Source organism: Lethenteron reissneri, chromosome 65 (assembly GCF_015708825.2).
Source record: "Lethenteron reissneri isolate LAM-NWPU_2019-01 chromosome 65, ASM1570882v1, whole genome shotgun sequence".
NCBI classification, from domain to species: Eukaryota; Metazoa; Chordata; class Hyperoartia; order Petromyzontiformes; family Petromyzontidae; genus Lethenteron; species Lethenteron reissneri.
Window position 1 is genome coordinate 9384708 of NC_083843.1, and position 22559 is coordinate 9407266.

At 53.5% G+C, this 22559-nt stretch overlaps 1 protein-coding gene across 1 annotated transcript in view; it reads left to right on the plus strand.

Moving 5' to 3' along the window:
- Window positions 1-21762, plus strand: part of LOC133359580 (E3 ubiquitin-protein ligase TRIM7-like) — a 33976-nt gene extending 12214 nt beyond the window's left edge. Inside the window, exons 4-6 of the mRNA XM_061578026.1 lie at window positions 3502-3524; window positions 3869-3972; window positions 20731-21762. Of these exons, the coding sequence (XP_061434010.1) occupies window positions 3502-3524; window positions 3869-3972; window positions 20731-21281 (678 nt within the window). The 3' untranslated portion in view covers window positions 21282-21762. The remainder of the gene's footprint in view (window positions 1-3501; window positions 3525-3868; window positions 3973-20730) is intronic.
- The last annotated feature ends 797 nt before the right edge of the window (window positions 21763-22559 follow it).

A 22559-nucleotide genomic window follows, 5' to 3' on the forward strand; every position in this document is an offset into this window, starting at 1 on the left:
ACTCATGCATTGGGACGGGACGATCCGCCGTCACAGGCTGGTGGTGCCTTCCACGTTGAGGGGTAGGGCTGTATGGGCTGCTCATGAACGGCTCCTGCACCTGGGTACCCTCAAAACACTTGCCACGCTCCAGCTTAATTACTTTTGGCCGGGCATGGCAAGAGACGTGGACGATCTGCTGCGGTCCTGTACCCAGTGTGCACAACGGAAGCCGCCGGCGAAGGGAGCCAGTCCACTGCTCCAGTCCATTTCGGTCACCCGGGTTAACGAGCTGGTCGCCCTTGATATTTTGGGACCGTTTCCTTCCACGCCGAGGGGTAATAAGTACCTGCTGGTTGGCGTGGAATATTTCACGCGATGGCCTATGGCTTGGCCCCTCGCCAACCAGTCCGCAGCGGCCGTTGCGGAGGCTTTTGTTCAGGGCTACGTCCTCGACAAGGGCGCTCCGGAACGGTTGTTGACCGATCAGGGAAAGAATTTCACTAGTACCCTTTTACACGAGGTATGTGGCCTTCTGGGTACAAAGAAAGTTCGTACCTCGCCTTACCATCCACAGACGGATGGGATGGTGGAACGCTTGCATAGGACTCTTACGTCCATGCTATCCCACCAGGTATCTGAGTCCCAAAACGATTGGGATCTACGGATCGGGGGAGTCCTGGCGGCATACAGGATGGCTCCTCACGCGGCGACCGGTTTCTCGCCATTTTTTTTGATGTATGGTCGCGAGGTTGACCCGCCTGTCGCGACTCAGCTGGCGATTGCCGCGCCTCATGCTAAGTCAAAAATCGCCGACCATGTTAAATTCAACATCCTTCGCTTGGCGGAGGCACGGCAGGCGGCCATGCAAAACTCTGACTCCCGCCAGAAACAAAACGAGAGGTTGCGGTCGCGCCGGACTCACACGCACGAATGGCACCCGGGCGACCGAGCATGGTTGCACTGCCCCCAGGTGCCATTGGCCACCTCGGCTAAGTTGTTGCGACCATGGAGGGGCCCCGTTGAAATTGTGCAGGTTGTACGGCCTCAATGTGTGCGCATTAAGTGGGGGAAGCGTCGGTGGTTTGTACACCCTTCACGGTTAAAGCCATTTTTTGCTCCACACGCTTCCTCCCACGTAAATGGCCGAACATGTGGGGAGTCCTCTGACTCAGGGGGGGCGGGATCGATGCCAGCCTCTGATCCACTAATGACTGTCCCGTCTTCAGGAGCCCCAGGACTGAAGCCCTCTTGGCTGCCAGCCTCCCCCGTGGGGGGCGGCGCTGGCACGTCCGGGAAACCGGACGACCAGGCACCTGCTGATGCGACACCTGCCACCGACTCTACCAAGCCGGCCCCTTGTGACGGGCCCGCTGCACGGACTCGCGCCAAGACGCGCCGGTTGTTATGATTAGCTTTCCGCGCGTGTTCCGTTGCTGCGGAACCCGCTCATTGTATATATGTTTTTTTGTTGTATGTGTGTGTAATAACGATGACCACGCTATCTGCTTGTTGCTTGCTGTCCATGTAAGTGTGTGCGTGTGTTGGGAATGGACGGAAAGTCTGCTGTGGTTGCTGAGTTTCAAAGGGAGTGTGTGCGCTGCTGCGTGGAGTTGTTATCTTGATGCTATAGTTAATTATTAACGTGTGAGCGTCGGGTACCCTGTGCTGTACCATCTCGTGGGTTACCGTGCGCGAGGGGCTTAATTGACAAAAAAAAAAGAGAAGAGAAAAAAAATGTTTTTTTTTGGGGCTGTATTGTGCTGCGAGGTGCGGTGTGCGATGCGGTCGTTGCATGAGAGAGAATAATTGTGTTGTGGTTGCAAAGTTGCGACGGGATTGAGGGTGTGTTGGTCGCCTGCAGATTTGCTTGCTATTGTGCTTCAATGTACGCGTGTGATCGCGATATGCTGATTGCATGTGCTGTTATACCGTTCTGTATATGTATTGCGGTTCTGCGTGGGGGTTTTTTTTGTTATATAGGGAACCATCGGTTGATGTTACGCTTGTTCTTGTTATTGTTACTGTTACGAGGCACACGTGTATTGACGGTGTTAATCTTTATTCTTGGGGGTTGAGGGATTGTTGCAGCCGGGACGGCTGCGAGCTGTACAGGGGGGGGTGATGTAGGGGTTATTACGGGAGAAACGGCGGACAACAAACACAGGGTTGTCGGCACTCACATACACGGGTGGTCACACCGACGTCCGCATCAGTTATTGCCCACGCCCCAGCCCTCGGAGGCGATCCCTATAAAAGGTGGAACTCAAAGAGCTCGAGTTCAGTTCGACACGAAGCTGACCAGTGAAGATCCAAGACTCGGAGATTAGGCCCTGGGACTCCCCGGTCTCGCCGTCCTTATAAGGGCCGAGCCGGGTAAGCCAGTGGCGCGGCCCAGGAGCTTCCAGACCGCTGCCCTTGTCAGGGCAAGGCTGGTTAGCTGGTGCCGAGATCTGTGCTTGCCAGGGCCAGATCAGTCAGCCTCCCGTAGCCCAGTAGAGGAGGACTGGGGGACAGGACAGAGGGCTTAGTACTAGGGTGGGTTTCCCATAGTACGGGTGAAGGGGCCGATACCCCTTCAACTATTGTATCTGTCCCGGAGTTAATAAACAGTGTGTCTCAACTTCGACATCGTCTCCTCCGATACTTACTACAATTGTATGGAAGTAGGGTAGTTGCAGTTCTTTAGCGTCAATATGCTCAATCCCTCTGTTGATATGTAAACTCAGCTTCCCTTCTACGTCACTTTACCGAAAGAACCAAGAAGACAACCAATTAGATTTGTCACGTAAATATAAAATGCCAATAAGTTACTAGTTCAGCACACCGTTGTTTTGGAGAGTAAACAAATAACATTTACAATTGGAGTACAACGTTTTGCCAGTAATTACAACCGGCCTCATCAAGTGACCATCAGATTTTTGGAGAAATTCTCCTGTTTTTGTCTTAGAGGAATAAATGTGATGTCATCACTGTGAACCAATCAGGTGCTAATCCCAGAGTGGGAGAGGTGAGTTAATGTATGCATATAAATGACAATGGATCTCTATTATTAGTTGGGTTATTCGCAGTTAATCAAGACACGTAATGCACGGACGTTATGTATGTACATTACCGACTTTTGGGCACAAAATCGTATCAAAGGTGGGCTTCTCTGAGGTTTTTGGGCCTGAAAATTGTCCCAAAAATTCTAAACTTCTGACAAAGGTAACACGATGCTCTGGGTGTAAGTCACCCTCGCAGTGGATAATTATTTCCAATGTTGGTTCAAATCACTGCCACTCGATGTCGAGTGCCACGTATGCCTATTGCCCGTTGCAAGGGTTTGAGAGGCCACACCTTGCTTATGAGAACCATCGAGTCCAAATGAGTTCACGGCTTTGTTTTGATTACAACCAACAACACTGGGATAAGTGAATGGTTGAATGCAGCTCAGCTCATCGCGTCTACCAATCACCGTGTGGTTAATGTGGCTGGAGGTGAACTGACTCGCGCCCCCTGCCCTATGTCTGACTCCTGCAGGTGCACCTTAAGGAGACAAACCGGTATGGACACATGAACTCGCACAGATTAACACACGGGGTGACGCATTGTGTGGGACATGGGCTGCGTGATGATGATGAGTGTAATATCCCTGTGTGTAATGATGCTGTGTAAGGCACTGGCTGTGATGATGCTGTGTGATGATGATGTTGTGTGTGATGCTTCGTAAGACACTCGCTGTGTGTGATGCTGCATATGATGATGCTATGTGTGATGATTGTGAGTGATGAAGCTGTGTGTGATGATGAGCTGCGTGTGATGATGATGCTGTGAGAGTTGATGCTGTGTGTGATGATGCTGTGTAAGACACGGGCTGTATGAGTCACTGCTGGTTCTGATCTTACAGGAGAGAGGCTCAGAAGGGATCTCCACCCTCATCTCCCAGCAAAAACGATATCGCCTCTATCAGCACCCTGCAGGGAGCTGTGGTCAACCTGTTGGCATTCATGTGTGAGTTCCACGGACTCTTACTACCTGTGCGTGTGTATTATTGTGTGTGTAATTGTGCTTGTACAAGTATGTTGTGGAGCGGTAGTGTAGTGGTTAGCGCACTGAGCTATGAACCTGGCGTCCCGAGTGTGATTCCTGCTTAAGGCCAACACCAGTGATGGATTATCTGAACCGGTCCTGGGCCTCCCCTATGTCGACTCGGCCTCAATTGAGTACCTGATGCGGTGTGTAAACATCACCATTGGGGAGACAAAGGCGGCCTGACGTGGTGGTGGCCACTCCCCCCTGGTGTGCCGTGCAGGCCTTCATAGGTGCTTGCTAACAGCACTTGCCCCAAAAGTTTGTTGAGGATATACGGGGGCATCTTTGTCTTTGTAAAAGTGTATTGATCTATTTTGAACTTCTTTCACACCAACCGTGCAAATCGGAGGTGTATGGGTGTATGGATGAGCGAGAGTGAGTGCGGATGTCCAGTGAAGATGGGATGTATTGTGCACTGAGCTACAAACATCGTCACCAACAGGCTATTCATGGCTAATATCAGTGGAGAGTGGATTCAGAACCAATTTTGGAGCTTTCCTAGGTCCACTCCGCCTTAATGAGTACCTAGGACGTCTTGTAAACATCACCACTGCAGACACAAAGGCTGCCTGTAGGATTTGTATGGTTCAATGATAAATACTATAGATTTTAGAACAGGATCAAGGTACGTTTAGGAATCTTATTGTTGATTGTTAATACCCAAGGATCATACATCCAGACTAAGACGTAGGAGTCGTCGGCTTCATGTTAACAGTTTGATGCACAGAGAGTCAAACTAAGGCACTTTTAGAATTCTTAGAATCCCCAGTTAATGGCTGAGGCTCACAGAGCCAGACTAAGGCATAACCTTGGTTAATATTGCCTATCACCGCACTGCACGTGCAAAGATAAACATTACAACTGCAATGTATTCATTGGACAATAATATATAGCACACACACGAGTGTTTCCCTATTATATGAGCTCCATTGATATTACACGTGTGTATTATCCAGTGAGGATGCTGTTGGCCAAAGCAACCATTGTAGCAGATGAATATATGACGATAAGTCTTCCCTGTAATGGATGTCATCATCAGACTCGAGAAAGACCACATCACCATTGTGATGCGTAGGGTTCATTGTTAATGCTGTAGGCTCATAACCATACTAAGGCAGCCTACAGATACGCATTATTCATTCATAATGTTTGAGGCTGCTATAACCCTACTAAGGCACAGTAAGGATTATTGGGGTTCAAGGTTAATACCCGAGGCTCACAGAGCCAGACTGGGCTATCACTGTGGCTGACCATGTGTATCACTGTGCATATGTAGAGGTGTTACTGGAGGGCGAACAAACACACCAGGGGTGGTTATGCCCGCACCGTTCAGCCTGGGGGGCTGAAACGGCGCTGTGATCCCCCACAGCCCCACCCCTCGGGGGGGGGGGGGGGAGTTGCTATATAAGGCGGTGAGCCGGTGGGCTCCGGGTTCAGTGTTTAGCTTAAACCAGTGAAGAAGGAAGACCAGTTTGATAGGCCCTGGGACTCCCCTGGATCGCCGTCCTTCTAAGGACCGACCAGGGCAAGCCAGTGGTGTGGCCCCGAGAGCCCAGAGCCGATGTTCTTATAAGAGCCAGTCTGGTGACTCAGGGTGCCGTGATCCCAGCTTGGCCAGAGCTGGATCAGCTAGCCTCCCCTAGCTCTGTAGTGGAGGACCCGGGAGTAGGCTAGTCAGGATAAAGATCGTGGGATCTCCCTGTTAGACGGGTGAAGGGGCCGATACCCCTTGGAGTGTTGTATACCTTGGCCTGTATAGAGTGGAACGGTTAATAAATAAGTGTGCATTCGACTACGTCGTCCAAGTCTCTTTGAACATACTACAACTGGAGTCAGAAGTGGTCTTCTAAAGATGGACACAAGACGGACGGCTCGTACCAAGGAACCTGGGGAGGAGGACAACTCGGCCGACTCAGAGCCTGAACTCGCCGAGGGCGAGTTCGAGCAACCGGGGCCGAGTCCGCCGATACCGCAGCAGCCGGACGGGTGGGGACCGTTGGCTGATGGGCTGCGGGTGGCTCACTCCCACCTGGCGGAGCTACTCTACGCGGCAGCCGCCACGCTGGAGGAAATCACTCGCCTGGGGTTTGGAGGAGCAGCACGGGGCGACGTCGGACGACATGCGACGCCAGTTCCCGCCATTTCAACGGGGCTGGAGGTTGAATTTGCCGCCATCAGTACAGTGGGTGCTGAGGGCAGGGCCGGGCCACGTCAGGTGACCGACAGTCGCCGACCAGAACCCGCCACGTCATCAACAGCGGCCGACGTCGGCGAACGCCAATCAGTGGCCAGCGCGTCAGCAGCGGTGCGACCGCTGATGGCGTCCGCCATTCCCGCCGATACTGTACAGATTGGCGGGAACGACGGTTGGCGATCTATGGCAGTGGAGGCCTCGTTCCAGCAGCGATTGCCGGTCCTCAAAGAGTTTGTGGCAGAAGACGGCGACTGGGGAGCCTTCCAAAGACGTTTCCTCGCCCACCAAGAAATGTCGTGATGGACGGACGACGAGGCCCTACACGCGCTGCCGGCGACGCTGGACAGTGATACCCTTGCCACCCTCACTACGGCTCCAAGATTGGCGCGCGCCACGCTGCAGGTGGCTCTTCGACTCCTGTCTGCAGTCTACGGTCCACCTTCTGACTGCAGACAGCTGTTTTACGATCGTCAGCGGGGCGCCAAGGAATCGCCCCTGGCATACCGCACGGCTCTCCTGGCCCTGGCGAAGACGGCTTTCCCGCGGATGGACGAGGAAGGGGTGGACGCTATAGTGGTTGAGAAGATATTGCTGTTGGCGGACGATTTGGACATCGTCGTCTTGGCGCAAGATGACAAGGAGATGTGTTCCCTGCGGGCCGCACGGTACATCCACGCAAACTTGCTGTCCCAGCATCGCAAGGCCAGCAAGGCGGCAGCCAGACATACCGTGGCTGCCACCACCCTCCCATCGGAAGAGGTCTGCGCTGTGGGTCGCCCGACGGAGTGGAGATCCGGGGGACAGCCAGCTCGGGACGGGCCGAGCCACCAGGATCAACCCAAGCCGTCTAGGGCACCCACGCGGTGCTACAACTGTGGCGTCCGGGGCCATGTGGCTTCGGGATGCCGGGCTCCTCGACAGCGTGGTGCGACGCCTCGGCCGGACGACGCGCCTCTACCCAAGGCTCCGCAGCAAACTCCGGCAAGTCGTGGCACCCCACATGTTTGGCCTACGCACACACCTGTGACACACTCATGCATTGCAATGAACGGGGGTCAGAAATCGGCTGTCGTTGCGTCGAAATGTGCCGCGATGGGGAGGGCGTTCCAACTGGGCCAGTGGTCTGAGTTGGCCCACCGCATTGTTGCCGCGTCGGCGGGGTTGTCGGTCGTTGTGGGGCATATTGATGGGGTTGAGGTGCGGGTCTTAGTTGATACGGGAGCATCGGCGACAATTGTGTCCGATTTAATTTATAACATTCTCCCCGTTCAAAGCCGTCCTTTGCTCCCCCTTGATGTTCCGTGCTATGCTGCCAATGGGGGCTCGCTGGGCATTATCAGACAGATCCGCGTGCAAATTTTTATTGGGGACATCAAATTATCCGGGCCGGTATTGGTCTCCTCCTCGCTGGCAGTTCTGTGCCTGTTGGGCACGGACTTCTTGGCCAAAATGCCAATTCGAATCTTGATTGACCAAGGTTGCATCGAACTCCCGTCAGGCCGACGTATGATGTTCTTGTCCTCCCCCGCTACTGTCCATACGGCATTTGCGACGGTACAAGCGCCTGTTACGAGGACGGTACACATACCGCCGGGGGCTCAGATGCTCGTGCCTCTTAGGCTGCGTCGACCATTCGCTAAGGGGATTGGGGATCGGGGTGTTCTGTTGGGACCATCTAGGGCCGGGGTCAATGGACCTGATTTGATAGCGGCCCAGACCATTGTGAAAGGGGACGGGGACCCCTTCATCGCGGTCCTCAATGTCGGGTTGCGAACGGCTGTGGTTCCTCAAGGGACCGTGCTTGCGCACGCAACGCCGGTACTCTGTGAGGAACCGGTCATTGGACAAGTGAGCACCGCTCCTCCGTCACAACCACATTCGGACCGTGATGAGGGGTGGCTGGATGCGCTTTGCGCGGAATCATCGGACTTGTCTGACTCGCAGCATGATAAGCTACGAACCCTTCTGCGCGATTTTTTCCGATGTTTTTAGTCGACACAAATATGATATTGGCTGTACTAAACTGCTGCGATACCATATTGACACAGGTGACAGCGTGCCAATCCGCCAAAATCCTTTTCGGTTGAGTCCCGCCGAAAAGGATCATGTCAAATCGGCCGTAGACGACATGCTAGCTGCGGATATTATATCCCCTTCTACCAGCCCTTGGGGTGCACCCATCGTGTTAGTTAAAAAAACACGACGGCTCCTTGCGGTTTTGTGTTGATTTTCGTCGGCTAATAATAATAATTGTACAATTTGTAACGCGCGCAAATTTGCAGACGTAGTGGTCGCAACTCAGAGGCGCGGAGCCAAGCTCAGGGTCGCTCAAAAGCATGATTGTAGAGGTGAGTTTTAAAGTGTCTCTTGAAGGAGGCGATTGAGGTGATGCTGCGAATGTGCAGAGGGATATCGTTCCAGACTGTTGGGGCTGCCACCGAGAAGCGGCGCGTAGACATGACCATCCTGGATCTTGGTATCGAGAGGAGGTCGTGAGTCGCGCTGCGCAGGCATCTGCCATGTGCTGAGCTGCAGGTTGTCAATAATGAAGAAATATACGGCGGGCAGGCAGATATGAAGGCATTGTGGCAGAGGCAGGCGGTCTTGTATGTGACCCTACTGGCAATGGGGAGCCAGTTGAGAGCGCAGAGACGAGCTAGTGAGTCGAGGCGGGGATGAGTGTGGGCAATGACGACGCGTGCTAGGTTATTTTGTAGTCTTTGAAGTTTCTTTAGGTTGCCAGCGGAGGTCCGGACAAGGACGGAGTTACAATAGTCAAGGCGAGACCCAACTATGCAACATGCCAAAGTGTTGGCAATTTCAGTAGAGATGAGAGGACGTATGTGTCTAAGAGCCTTCAGGTGAAAGTTACATGAGCTGATGATATGGTTGGTTTGACGGTCGAAGGATAAAGTTGAATCTAGGATGACACCGAGGTAGCTGAAGTGGTCGGTGAACTTGATGCTGTGACCGAAGATGTGTATGTGTGTGGGGAGTGCTGCTGAATTGAGACGTTGCTTGGTACCTAACATGATGGCCACTGACTTTTTCGGATTAAGGGCTAGGTTGTGTGCAGTGAACCATTGTTGCACGGCGGTGGTACATTCCGAGAGCCTCTCTCGAATCCAGATGCATTGCTAGAATCGATGGCGGTGAATAGAATCGTGTCATCCGCGTATGATTGATGCTTAACACTGAAGCTTGCAATGAGCCGGCCGATCGGGGAAGTGTAGGCTGTGAAGAGCAGGGGACCTAGAACAGAGCCCTAGGGAACCCCGCATAATGCTGTTGTTTCAGGCGATGTGGACATGCCCACCCTGACTGAAGATTGCCGGTCAGAAAGGTACGAAGCTATCCACTTGAGTGCTGAACCGCATATACCGAAGTCGGAATTCAGGAGGGAAGTAAGGAGCGAATGGTTGATGGTGTCGAAGGCTGACGAAATGTCCAGACTTACAAGTGCAACAGTTGAGCCGGAATCAATGATCGTTAAAATGTCATTGAGCACTCTAGTGAGTGCTGTTTCTGTGGAATAGTTTTGACGGTAAGCTGACTGGAAGTAGCAGTAGTTTGCGGAGGAGGTGACGTGTGGTTGTAGCTGGGCGAGGGCTAGTCGTTCAAGTAGTTTAGAGAGGTTCGAGAGGTTAGTGATGGGACGATAACTAGATGGGTCATCCGGATCTAGATTTGGTTTCTTTAACAAGGGAGAAACCAGGCCAGATTTGAGGTTGGACGGAAAACACCCCGAAGAGAAGGAGGCATTTGCGATGTTCCTGATCATGATGGCGAGTTCCGGAGCACATTGCTTGAACAAGGAACCTGGGAGCACGTCGAGTGGAGATGACTTCAAATGAAGTGATTCAATTAAAGCGAAAACGTCTTTTGTAGACACAGGCTTTAGCATAGTTAGAAGAGTGTCTGGGTTAGTGCTTATAAGTTTAGGTACCATGAGCGGGGTACAATGGTGCAATGTGTCAGTAGACGTGCACGAGTTTGCGACGGCGATTAGCTTGTTGTTGAAGTAAGTGTTAAAAGAGGTGGCAAGTTTCAGTGAGGCAAGGGGATCGCTAAGGTGAGGGACCATAGTGCTACCAGGATGGAGAAGATCTTTGAGGGTTTTCCATAGAATGCGCGGGTTTCCGGTTGCTTTTTTAATGCGTTCCTCAACGTGGGAGGAACGTGAGACAAGGATCAGTTTGTTAGTTTTCCTGCAGGCGACTCTGTAAGCAAGTCGATCAGCAGGTAGACCACTGCGGGATGCGATACGTTCAAGGCGCCTCCTGGTTCGCTTAGCAATGATGGCATCTCTTGAGAGCCAGTGAGTGTCGTGAGAAGACTGCCTAGCGGTTCGTGATTTTAATGGAGCTAGTTTGTCCAGCGCCGCCCTCATGTCAGCTTCTAGTTGGAGAGCGCAGACGGTTGGATCCGATGATGGGGATAACATTGAAAGCGAGTTTGCAAGGAGGTGACGAAAAGCAGGAAATGCGATACCCTTGAAATTACGCAAGTTGCGGGTGAATTTGATGGTGATTGGCTTCGGAAATTGGAGGGAAGAAAGTATGAGGCGGTGGTCGGAGTAACCAGTTTGGAAAACTCCCAGTGCAGTGATGCGTCGGTGCTGGTTAGGTTCCAGAACCAGGTCGAGCATGTTCTCAACGTTTGTTGACGAAGGTCTGGTGGAGCCTGAGTTTGTGATGACCAGGTTATGGCAGGCCAAAATTGACTCAAGGTGACTATCGATGGAGGCTGGGGTATTACCGGGGCAATTAAAGTCACCTGTAAGCACGAGCCTGTGAGATGGGTTAGGAATCAGATATAGGAATTCCGAAAGCTCATTTAAGAAGGTGTTGATGCTGCCATCTGGAGGGCGATAGATGGAAATGATGGAAAAGCACTCGTTGTTAGTAGTAAGGGATACGGACTGGACCTCGAATGTGGCCTGAGCCATTGGTAGATGGAGTTCTTTAATTTTCAAGTGAGCATTGTAAACGACCGCTAAGCCACCACCCCGCTGGTTAGTTGCGCGAGGTTTATGTAGAACCTTGTATCCTGGGGGCGCAACTTCCAGAGAGATAGCTGGCGGGGAGTCTTGCCTGCACCAGGTCTCAGTGATGAGCAAAAGGTCGATGTGGTGGTCCGAGATGGTGTCGTGAATCAGGGCTGATTTATTGGTGATGGAGCGTGCGTTGAGCAGGCCGAGGCGGATATGTGAAGGTAGATGTGAAGATCCGTGCAGGTGAGGCGTCGAGGGAACAGAGGAGTTGGCTGGTTCGAGGTCGACCTGTGAACGGCGGCCCCTACCACCTCTGCAACCACGGTGCCGATGCAGTCTCCGACGTTGGCCTCGGAGAAGCCCAAGGACAGAGAGCGTCCTCAGGAGCGCGGGTTGCAGGTGCAGATGATGAAGAGATGGTGCATGTCGTAGCCCTATTATATCAGCCCGTGCTGCAACGATGGTGCGGATGAAGGGGCCCGGATTCGGGTGTACTCCAATCAGCGGCTCTGCTGCCCTGAGCAGCAAGTCGAGGTGTCGTTGTCCAAGCTCCACGCTGTCAGCAAGCACTTCCCCGTACGTAGCGGACGCAAACACGCCCGTGTAAACACTCATTGAGCGCGTACACGGGCATACAAAACCACGCAGGCGGGGCGTACAATGGAGCAGGCAGACGGACACGTAGTCCGGTGGATTAGCTGACCACGCTCTGTGCTCCAGCTCGCAGGTGATGCAGCAGGATGGACGTACCTCGCAGAGCTCCCGTTCAGTGGTGGTGCTGGGCAGCAGGCAAGCCAACTCTCTCGTGTTGAGGAGATGACAGTCTGCTTCGCGTTCCCACTCGCTGATGGTGGTGAACGTTGAACGGAGCACGTAGATCTCCCACTTGCTGGCGATGCTGGGGCACGCCAAGCTCACAGTCGCTGATGGTACCGGAAGAGGTGCCTGGTAGAAACCGTGCCCGGGGTGGATGTTAAGCCGCGCCGCATGAACAATACAGCCAGCGTCCTCCAGCTTCGTGAATCGAAGCAACAGGCCTCATTTACTCACACTGCCCAACAGCTGTGCAATGCGGCAGTTAAGGCAAGTTGTGTGACACTGCAGTAAACGGCATTTGTCGACTGTTGTAGCGCCGCGAGGCGTGTGCAGTGAACACGGAGGCGGGCGGGTTTGGGTGCAGGGATCGGCCGCCACCCAAAACTCGGGCGACGCCAAAGTAATAATGAAAATAATGAAACAAAATAAATTATATGAAAAATGTAATGGAAGATGAAAGTGAGAAGAGTGGTGGTGAGTGAAGAAGGACGTGGGTAAGGTACGAGGTGTGGTTACGGTTGATAAACTGTGAGAGCGATCCGGGACTGCAGCCAGCTGCGGCGCTGTCGCCATCTTGGTCTGTAGCTGACGCATATCCGCTCCCTCGGATGGATGAATCGCTTGACGCCCTGGCGGGGGCGAGGTTCTTCTCCACATTGGATTTACTGTCAGGGTTCTGGCAGCTCCCTCTGGATGAGGAATCTAAACCTAAAACAGCTTTCCGTATGCCACACGGCCTATTCCAATTTAACTGCTTGCCGATGGGGCTCCACTCAGCGCCGGCGACTTTCCAGCGATTAATGGAATTGGTCCTGGCTAGGTTGCAATGGGATTCTTGTTTGATTTACTTAGACGATATCATCGTCTTTAGTAAAACATTCGACGAACACCTCCAGAGGTTGCGGGCTGTTTTCCTCAAAATGCGGGCTGCTAATTTGAAATTCAAGCCGCAGAAATGTAATTTGCTCCGCGAATCGTTGCGGTATTTGGGCCACATTGTCGGATGGTCAGGTATTGCCACACATCCCGCCAAAACGCAATGTGTCAGCTCCTGGCCGACTCCTACCTCGGTGGGGGAGGTCAGGAGTTTAATTGGATTCGTGTCGTATTACCGACGGTTTGTCGCCGATTTCGCGACGATTGCTAAACCCTTACATGCCTTGACATCAAAGGGGGTCAAGTTTCACTGGGGACAGGAGGAGGCTGCTTTTCGCTCCCTCTGGGACGCCCTAGTGGGTGCTCCGCCATTAAGTTATCCCGACTTTTCGAAACCCTTCTTGCTCGATACGGACGCAAGCAACACGGGCATTGGGGTGTGCTTTCCCAGGTTGTTGGGGGCGTAGAGCATGTGGTGGCATATGGCAGTTGGGTTTTGTCTCCCGCGGAGCAGAGGGACTGTGTCACCCGTCGGGAACTATTGGCAATCGTTTACTTCATTCAGCAATATCGCCCATATCTGTACGGTCGCCATTTCACCGTCCGCACAGATCATGCGGTGCTGCAGTACGCCTTGCGGGTTCAACAGCCATCGGGACAATTGTCCAGATGGTTGGAGATTCTCCAAGATTTCGATTTCAAGACTACATTTCTTAAGGGCGTTCGCCACACGAACGCAGACGCTCTGTCGCGTTTGTCGCCCACCTCCAAGTGCGCTTGCCTCCTGGGTTCGGGGCGTTGCAGACCTCCGAATGTAATCTCTGAGTCGGTCCTTGCGGCCGCCGCTGATGCGCCTTCAATTGCGGGTCCTATTGAGCAAGAAGGGAGGGATTCCTTGCTGGGATTGTCTGGAGCAGAGTGAGGGCGCCTCCAAATGGAGGACACCTCCCTCCTCGCGTTGCACCGTCGCATCGGGGGATCTGGTCGGGGGGTGGAAAATGTCGACTTGTGGGGGTTCTTCCAGGGTCTCTTGATGCATTGGGACGGGAGATCCCGCCGCCACCGGCTGGTGGTGCCTTCCCCACTGAGGGGTAGAGTGGTGTGGGCTGCTCACGAGCGACTCCTGCACCTGGGGACTCACAAAACCCTTGCCATGCTCCAGCTGGATTTTTTTTGGCCGGGCATGGCAAGTGACGTGGATGATATTGTAGGGTCTTGTACTCAGTGCGCGCAATGGAAGCCACCAGCAAGGGGGTCCAACCCACCATTGCAGTCTATCAAGGTTTCCCGGGTTAACGAACTTGTCGCGCTTGATATTTTGGGCCCATTCCCCGCTACACGTAGGGGAAATAAATACGTATATTGACCGGGGTGGAATATTTTACGCGATGGCCTATGGCCTGGCCCCTCCCCAACCAGTCGGCAGCAGCCATCGCGGATGCCTTTGTCCAGGGCTACGTCCTCGACAAAGGTACTCCGGAGCGGCTGCTGACCAACCAGGGAAAACATTTCTCGGGTAAACTTCTCTACGAAGTGTGCGAGCTCCTGGGTACGAAAAAAATCCGTACCTCCCCATATCATCCGCAAACTGACGGGATGGTGGAGTGTCTGCATCGGACTATCACGTCCATGCTGTCCCAACAGGTGTCTGAATCCCAGACCGACTGGGACCTTCATATTCCGGGGGTTTTGGCGGCCTACAGAATGGCTCCTCATGTGGCGACCGGATTTTCGCCCTTCTTCCTAATGTACGGTTCGCGAGGCTAACCCGCCTGTCGCAACTCAGCTGCGAATCTCCGTGCCGCATGCTAAATCCAAATTGGCCGACCATGTCTAATTCAACATCTCTAAATTGACAGAGGCGTGGGAGGCGGCCATCCAAAATTCAGACCTCCGCCAGAGGGCGAATGAAAGGCTCAAGCTGGGTCGGGTGCATGTGCTCCAGTGGAAACCGGGTGACAAGGCGTGGTTGCACTGTCCCCAAGTTCCGCTGGCGACCTCGTCCAAGCTGTTGCGGCCGTGGCGGGAGGCCCGTGGAAGTAGTGCAGATCTTGCGGCCACAATGTGTACATATCCGGTTGGGGAAGCATCGGTGGTTCGTGCACCCCTCGCGGTTGAAACCGTTCGTTGCGCCCCATGTCCCTACTCCACACACACATGGCCAAACATGTGGGGGGTCCACCGACTTCCAGAGTCCGACTTCGCTGCATTCGCCTGACTTACCACCGACTGTTCCGCTTCCAGGTGCACCAGAATTGACGTGCTCGCGACTGCCAACCCCTCCCGGGGGGGTCGGGGGTCACTCGTCGGCGACGCCAGACACTCTCGCACCCGAACTATTGACACCCACCGCTGGGCCGGCCGGGGCTGCCCCTTGTGACGGTCCCGCTGCAAGAACACGCACCAAAACGCGCAGACTTTTGTGAGGTCGGCCGCTCGTGCTGCCCTGGCTGGGGTCGCGGGAGTGGGGGGACTTTGAAATTGTACATATGTTGTTTTTTTACGGGATGGGGTATTTATTGGGGGGGTGCGTAGGGTTCTTTTTCTCTCTCTCGGTTGTTGTTGTTGTTGCTGTTGTTGCTGTTGTTGTTGGTTACGCGAGGCACACACGGGTTTGGGGGGGGGATGCATCTTTATTGTGAATTTTGTTGCAGCCGGGACGGCTGCGGGCTGTACAGGGGGGGGGGGGCGGGTGATGTAGAGGTGTTACGGGAGGGCGAACAAACACACCAGGGGTGGTTATGCCCGCACGCGGAAGGATGCTTACATCCACGTCCGCACCGTTTATCCTGGGGGGCTGAAACGGCGCTGTGATCTCCCACGGCGGCCCCACCCCTCGGGGGGGGATTGCTACATAAGGCGGTGAGCTGGTGGGCTCGGGTTTCAGTGTTTAGCTTAAACCAGTGAAGAAGGAAGACCAGCTAGATAGGCCCTGGGACTCCCCTGGATCGCCGTCCTTCTAAGGACCGACCAGGGCAAGCCAGTGGCGTGGCCCCGAGAGCCCAGAGCCGAAGGTCTTATAAGAGCCGGTATGGTGACTCAGGGTGCCGTGATCCCAGCTTGGCCAGAACTGGATCAGCTAGCCTCCCCTAGCTCTGTAGCGGAGGACCCGGGAGTAGGCTAGCCGGGACAGAGATCGTAGGATCTCCCTGTTAGACGGGTGAAGGGGTCGATACCCCTTCGAGTGTTGTATACCTTGGCCTGTATAGAGTGGAACGGTTAATAAATAAGTGTGCCTCCGACTACGTCGTCCAAGTCTCTTTGAACTTACTACACATACATACACATACATTACGATAGCCCTTGTATTGCAATACCTCTACATTAATATACAGCACACACACGAGTGCAAAGGAGTTTTACATGAGCTCTATTAACACTCCTCTTTTGTATTATTGAATGTGGATGCTGTTGCTATGCTGTCTCTATAAGTGTTTTACACAGAGACGCTGTGGCTGAGATTCTGAGGATTCATAATTAGTACTTGAGGCAGCGTGATACAGATTCAGACACAGTTAGAATTCTTAGGGTTCAGTGTTAATGTGTGAAGCTCTCAGAATCAAAGGAACCTTGAGAATTATTTGTGAATATTCATAGGTTTATCAGACAGCCAGACAGCCAAGGGCTTCACCCTGGTTGGTCGTGTAAATCACTACATAGTGACGACACTACACTATCACACACACGAGTGTACATCACTACACTATCACACACACAGTGTACATCAACAACAACCGCCATTCGCCACTAAGTGGCGGTAACGTCACCAGGACGCTTGTGCCAGGCCATGTGCACCTTGAGGCAACGTGAAGTGTCGAACGCCCGCTGGCAGGAGGTCACGGGGCAGACCCAGGTGCCACGGGTCGACTGACCGAGATGACCGAGATGACTGGCTGATGCACCACCTGTGCCCCCTACTGTATCAACTTGCTGTGCTTTAGCCACCCGGCGCTCCGCTCGTTGTTGTGAGCGTCGCTCCTCCACCCTACGTTGTTGGAGGGCGACTGCCTCCAACTGCCCAGTAGCATCCTTCACGAGCCTCCTCCACAGAGGCCGATCTTGACACCGCTGGTACCAGTCATCGGCAAGTCCACTCAGCTCCACGTCCTCCTGTACCACATCACTCCATCTCTTCTCTAGCCCGTGTCGCGACCGTTTAGCCCCCTCAATCCGGCCGAACAAAAGCTGTTTAGGCATGCGGTGGCTGGGCATGCGGGCTACATGACCCAGCCAACGCAGCCTTGCCTGCCGGAGGAGCTCACCGATGGGACTTTGCCCAGATCTTTCAAGGATTTGTGAGCTCCTCACACAATCCAGCCTGGTTAAACCCAGAATGAAACGTAGGCAGGCCAGCCTAAATGTTTCCAACCGGCGAAGATGCTCCATTAGGGGGGTCCACGTTTCGTAAGCGTAGAGAAGGGAGGGAATGACTGTGGCCGAGAAGACCTGAAGCTTCGTGCGGAGCGACAGACCAGGTAGCTTCCACACAGTGTTACACAACTGATGAAAAGATATTGCCGCTCGACTGATTCGGAGTGAGACCTCTGCTGTTAAACTGGAGCCGGTCATAAGCACACTGCCCAGGTAGGGGAAACTTTCCACTCTCTCCACTACTGCCCCATCACCGATTGGAAGTTGTGGGGGGTGGAGTGTCCGATAGTACAAAATACGCAGGCAGGTGCTTCGTTTTGATGGGGCTGATGGTAAGGCCCCACCTCTTAGTGGCACGCTCCAGTCTCAGCAGCAGCGTCTCCAACTCCTCTTCTGAATGAGCAGCTATTACCAAATCATCGGCATACATAACGTGGTTGACCAATAGAGAGCCATCCCTTGATCGCACCCGGGCGTCGATCAGCCGCCCACAATATATCTGTACCAAATGGAAATTCCCCAGGTACAGCTATTGAAGGCTTCACGAAATACGCGGTCAAAATTGATGTTAAATAATGTGGGAGCCAGAGGACATCCCTGTCGCACCCCAAGGTGTACAGGGAAAGGCTCTGACTCCTGGCCACGTAATTTTACCCGGGACCGCTCACCATCATGAAGGTCCTTAATGATCGTGAGCAGAGGGTCAGGGACTCCGAAAGCACGAAGAACAACCAAGAGACCAGGCCTACTGATGGTGTCAGAGGCCTTGAGCAGGTCAATAAAGCAGAGATGTAGGTCTTGTAGGAATTCCCTACACCTCTGCTGTAAAAGACGGACCGAAAATATGGCATCCATGCAGGACCGCCCTTTCCTGAAACCGCATTGGGGCTCTGCAAGCCTCTCCTCAGCGTGCCTAGCAAGACGATGTTGAATAATCCTTGCCAGGACCTTTCCCGGCACACTGAGGAGTGAGATGCCCCTGTAGTTGTTACAGTCTGTGCGGTCCCCCTTCTTAAAGAGGGGGACCACCAGGGCATCCTTGCAATCCTGCGGAACCCGTCCAGTGGTCCAGACTGTTGTTATGATGTCATGGTAGGGCAGTCTGTGCACAAACGCCACCCTCCCTGAGAATTTCGCTTGGGAGATTATCTCTGCCCGGTGCCTTTCCTAGTCTCAGACTCTGGATCGCCTTCAGTACCTCCTCAACAGATGGCACCTCAGCCAGCCACTCACAGGGGGTGACTTCTTCCAATATTTGAGGCACCGCAGCCTCAGCAGGGTTATCCCCACTTTGTGCCATGATGTTTCCTGGCTGAGGGATTTCCCCTCCCCCAGGACCTCACAGAAATGCTCAGCAAATCTGGAAACCTGTTCCTGGGGGTCGGAGATTGGATCACCGTTTTTTCCCCTAATGATGATAATAGGTGTGGCGCTGCAGGTTACTTTTTTGATGGAATTAAATAGTGATTTGTGATCGCGGGCCACTGAGGCAGACTCCATCTCCTCAGCAACCCGCGACCACCACCCATCCTTGCAGCGCCTTACGGCTCTCCGAACCTCCGAGTGAAGGCTGCGGTAAACCTCCTCATTCTCTGACGTGGGATGCTGTAGCCGATGAGAGTGGGCCTGTCGCTTTTTCTCAACTAACCTGAACACCTCCTCTGTCAGCCAGGGTTTCTGGGGAGGTCTGGACAGCGTACCCAAAGCAGCCATTGCCGTTGCATGAGTCACAGTCCTAAACCTCGCCCATTTACCCTCGACATCAGGAGGAGTGGGGGACGATGCCAACCCCAGCTGCAAGCTATGATGAAATTCTCGCTTGCAACTTTCATCAGCTAACTGAGACCAGGCTACTTTAGGTTGGAATGGGGTCCTGGGTGTACATCCACCACCGGAGTGGAAGAATGGCAGCCGCATCTTACAGATGACTAGTCGATGATCAGAGGGCAGATCAGCTCCGCGGTAGGTCCTGGTGTCAAGGACATGGGCTCGCATCCGCTGGTCCGTCACTATGTAGTCCAGCAGATGTTCTTGCTTGGACCCGGCATGCATCCATGATGTTGTGTGGATGCGCCGATGCCGGAAGAGCGTGTTGGTAATTACAAGTCCATGGGCTGCACAAAAATCTAGCAGCCTCCTACCGTTGTTATTGAGCTGATCTGGCCCATGTCTTCCAATCACTCCAGACCAGGTGCCAGCATCATGACCAACTCGGGCATTGAAGTCACCCATCAAGATGACTCTGTCCCGAGTGGCCACTTTAGCCAGCACCTGTGACAGGAGGTCATAGAAGGCATGACCTGCTGTCACAGTGTACATCACTACACTATCACACACACACGAGTGTACATCACTACACTATCTCACACACACACACAGTGTACATCACTACACTATCACACACACACACGAGTGTACATCACTACGCTATCACACACACACACACACACACGAGTGTACATCACTACGCTATCACACACACACACGAGTGTACATCACTACACTATCATACACACGAGTGTACATCACTACACTATCACACACACACACGAGTGTACATCACTACACTATCACATACACACGAGTGTACATCACTACAGTATCACACACACACAGTGTACATTACTACACTATCTCACACACACACAGTGTACATCACTACACTATCACACACACACACGAGTGTACATCACTGCACTATCACACACACACACACGAGTGTACATCACTACACTATCACACACGAGTGTACATCACTACACTATCACACACACACACACGAGTGTACATCACTACACTATCACACCCACACGAGTGTACATCACTACACTATCACACACACACCCACACGAGTGTACATCACTTCACTATCACACACCTCCTGGCACCTCGCAAAGCCCCGCAGGGGCTGGGCCTGGGTAAGGGCTGGCACGGGCGGCCACCACCACCCTGCCTAGCAGGTGCTACAGGCTGTGTGGCCTTGTGGTGGGGTCAACACCCTGCCTAGCAGGTGCTACAGTCTGCGGGGCCACATGGTGGGAAAGTCATGACCCTGCCTAGCAGGTGCTACAGGCTGCGGGGCTACGTGGCGGGGCAGCAGGTGGCAGGGCAGACAAACGCACCGCTGTACTGTACTTCTGTACTCTCGCCAGCTGCGCCGCCTGCCTTCGCCAACGCGCGGTGACCGGCGTGGTGAAGTATGGTCAAATATCCCCTGCGACCCGCACGGTGTAGGGAGTCCTTATCCAGCAGCGGATTGACAAAGTGCCCGTTACATGTCATCACACTGATAGCTACGCATTATAACGTTGTAGAACAATGCTCATTATGAATTGCTCTATTGTAGTGTACGTCCGTGTTAGTGCACGAGTGCTGTTGTTATAGTGGTGCTGTTGTTACACGGCTACTGTGATTATCGTTACTGCAGACGGACGCTCGCCGACTGTGGACCCAAACTCGGCCCAAAACGACCTCCAGATTTCCTCGGACCTCAGGACGGTGACACGGACCGCTGTCTCCCAGGGTCGCCCCGATCACCCACACCGCTTTGATGGCTATACACAAGCCCTATACTCCGAGAGCTTTTCGTCTGGTCAGCACTACTGGGAGGTGGACGTGGGGGGTGCAGCGGGGAGCTGTGCGGTTGGAGTCGCGTACGGGACGATCGCACGGAAAGGGAGTGGTAAAGAGTGCGGGCTGGGACACAACGACTCATCCTGGGTTTTATATAAAAATAACAACAGCTGCTACGTGATTCATGGTGATGTATTGACCTCAGTGCCGGTGAGGGATCCTCCCCGGAGAGTCGGGTGTCACCTGCACTGGGAGGCGGGGCTGCTGTCGTTCTACCGCGCCGACTCCATGGAGCTGCTGCACTCCGTCCACCACTCGTTTAGTCAACCGCTCTACCCCGCACTGTATGTGGGTGGTGTTGTTGGTGACTCAGTGAGGATTCTGGATCTGAGTCGTGCGTCCTGAGAGCACGGAGTGTGAGCAGCGCAGAGAAACGGGCACAACGCTCAGACTCGTGCACTCAAAGACACAGATCCCCCGTGTAGCCTTAACATGCTGTAGGGGGAAGGGCTGGTACAGAGCACCTATGAAGGCCAGCACGGCACACAGGAGGGTGGGGGGCCAACACCATGCCCGGCCGCCTTTGTCTTCCCAGTGTTGACGTTTACACACCGCACCAGTGAATCATGTGAGGCTGAGTCGACCTAGGGGATGCCCATGACCGGTTTACAAACACCATTGATAGCGATTATTTGAATCGGTCTTGGGTCTCGCCTAGGTCGGCTCAGCCTCAAATGAGAACCTGCTGCGGTGTGTAAACATCGCCACTGGGGAGACAAAGGCGGGTCAGGCGTGGTGCTGGCCACTAACCCTCTCTCTCTTGTGCTGTGGCGGCCTTCATAGGTGGTGGTTAACAGCACTTGCCCCAACAGTATTTTAAGGCTATATGGGGGATCTTTGTCTTTAGTGTATAGAGAGCCATGTGCGTAGTGTGGGGTGGAGCGGTGGTGCAGTGGTTAGCGCACTGGTGGGGCAGGGCGGGGGATCCAAGCTTCTCTCTGACGTCATCGTCCTTCGCACCGCGCGCCGCGTGGCGCTCAACGCCGAGAGGGCGGAGCTCTACCGCGGGCGTGCTGGGAACACGTGTCAAGTGACGCTGCGGGGTGACGCGCGCCATCCCCCTCGCGGTCACTCGCTCATTGGGCGATAAACCCGGGGTGGGAATGGGATGGCATCACTAGGGGGGGGGACTTCTCGTGGTGTTTGAGCTGTGCTAAATATGTTTGTTATAACCAGGGGTCGAATGAATCCTCCCCCCCACCCAAAGCAGTTTTATTTTACAGGGCATAGAGAGAGAGAGAAGCCACACCTATTAGTAGAAGGAGGGGATCTTTCACCAACAATATTATTCGTAATAAAAGTTTGTTTTTATTAAAATTGTAATTATCTGCTCTCAGACTTAGACTTGGACCTGCAGCCACAACCTTCGATTCATTGGATAATGCCTCCCTCTGCTGACACAAATGGGAACTGTCCTTTGACTTTGAAGTGGGTTCAAGTAATTAAGCGCCTGATATATATCTAGAGTGAAGATCTACCTTCCACTACAACACGACTAATATTGTCTCAACACGCGTTAATAATACGCAGCCACTGTGTGTTATTACAGGGATAGAGACACCGCAAACTCCAAATATACAGCAGCCGTCACGGTCGGAATCCAACTCACGACCTCCTGCATAC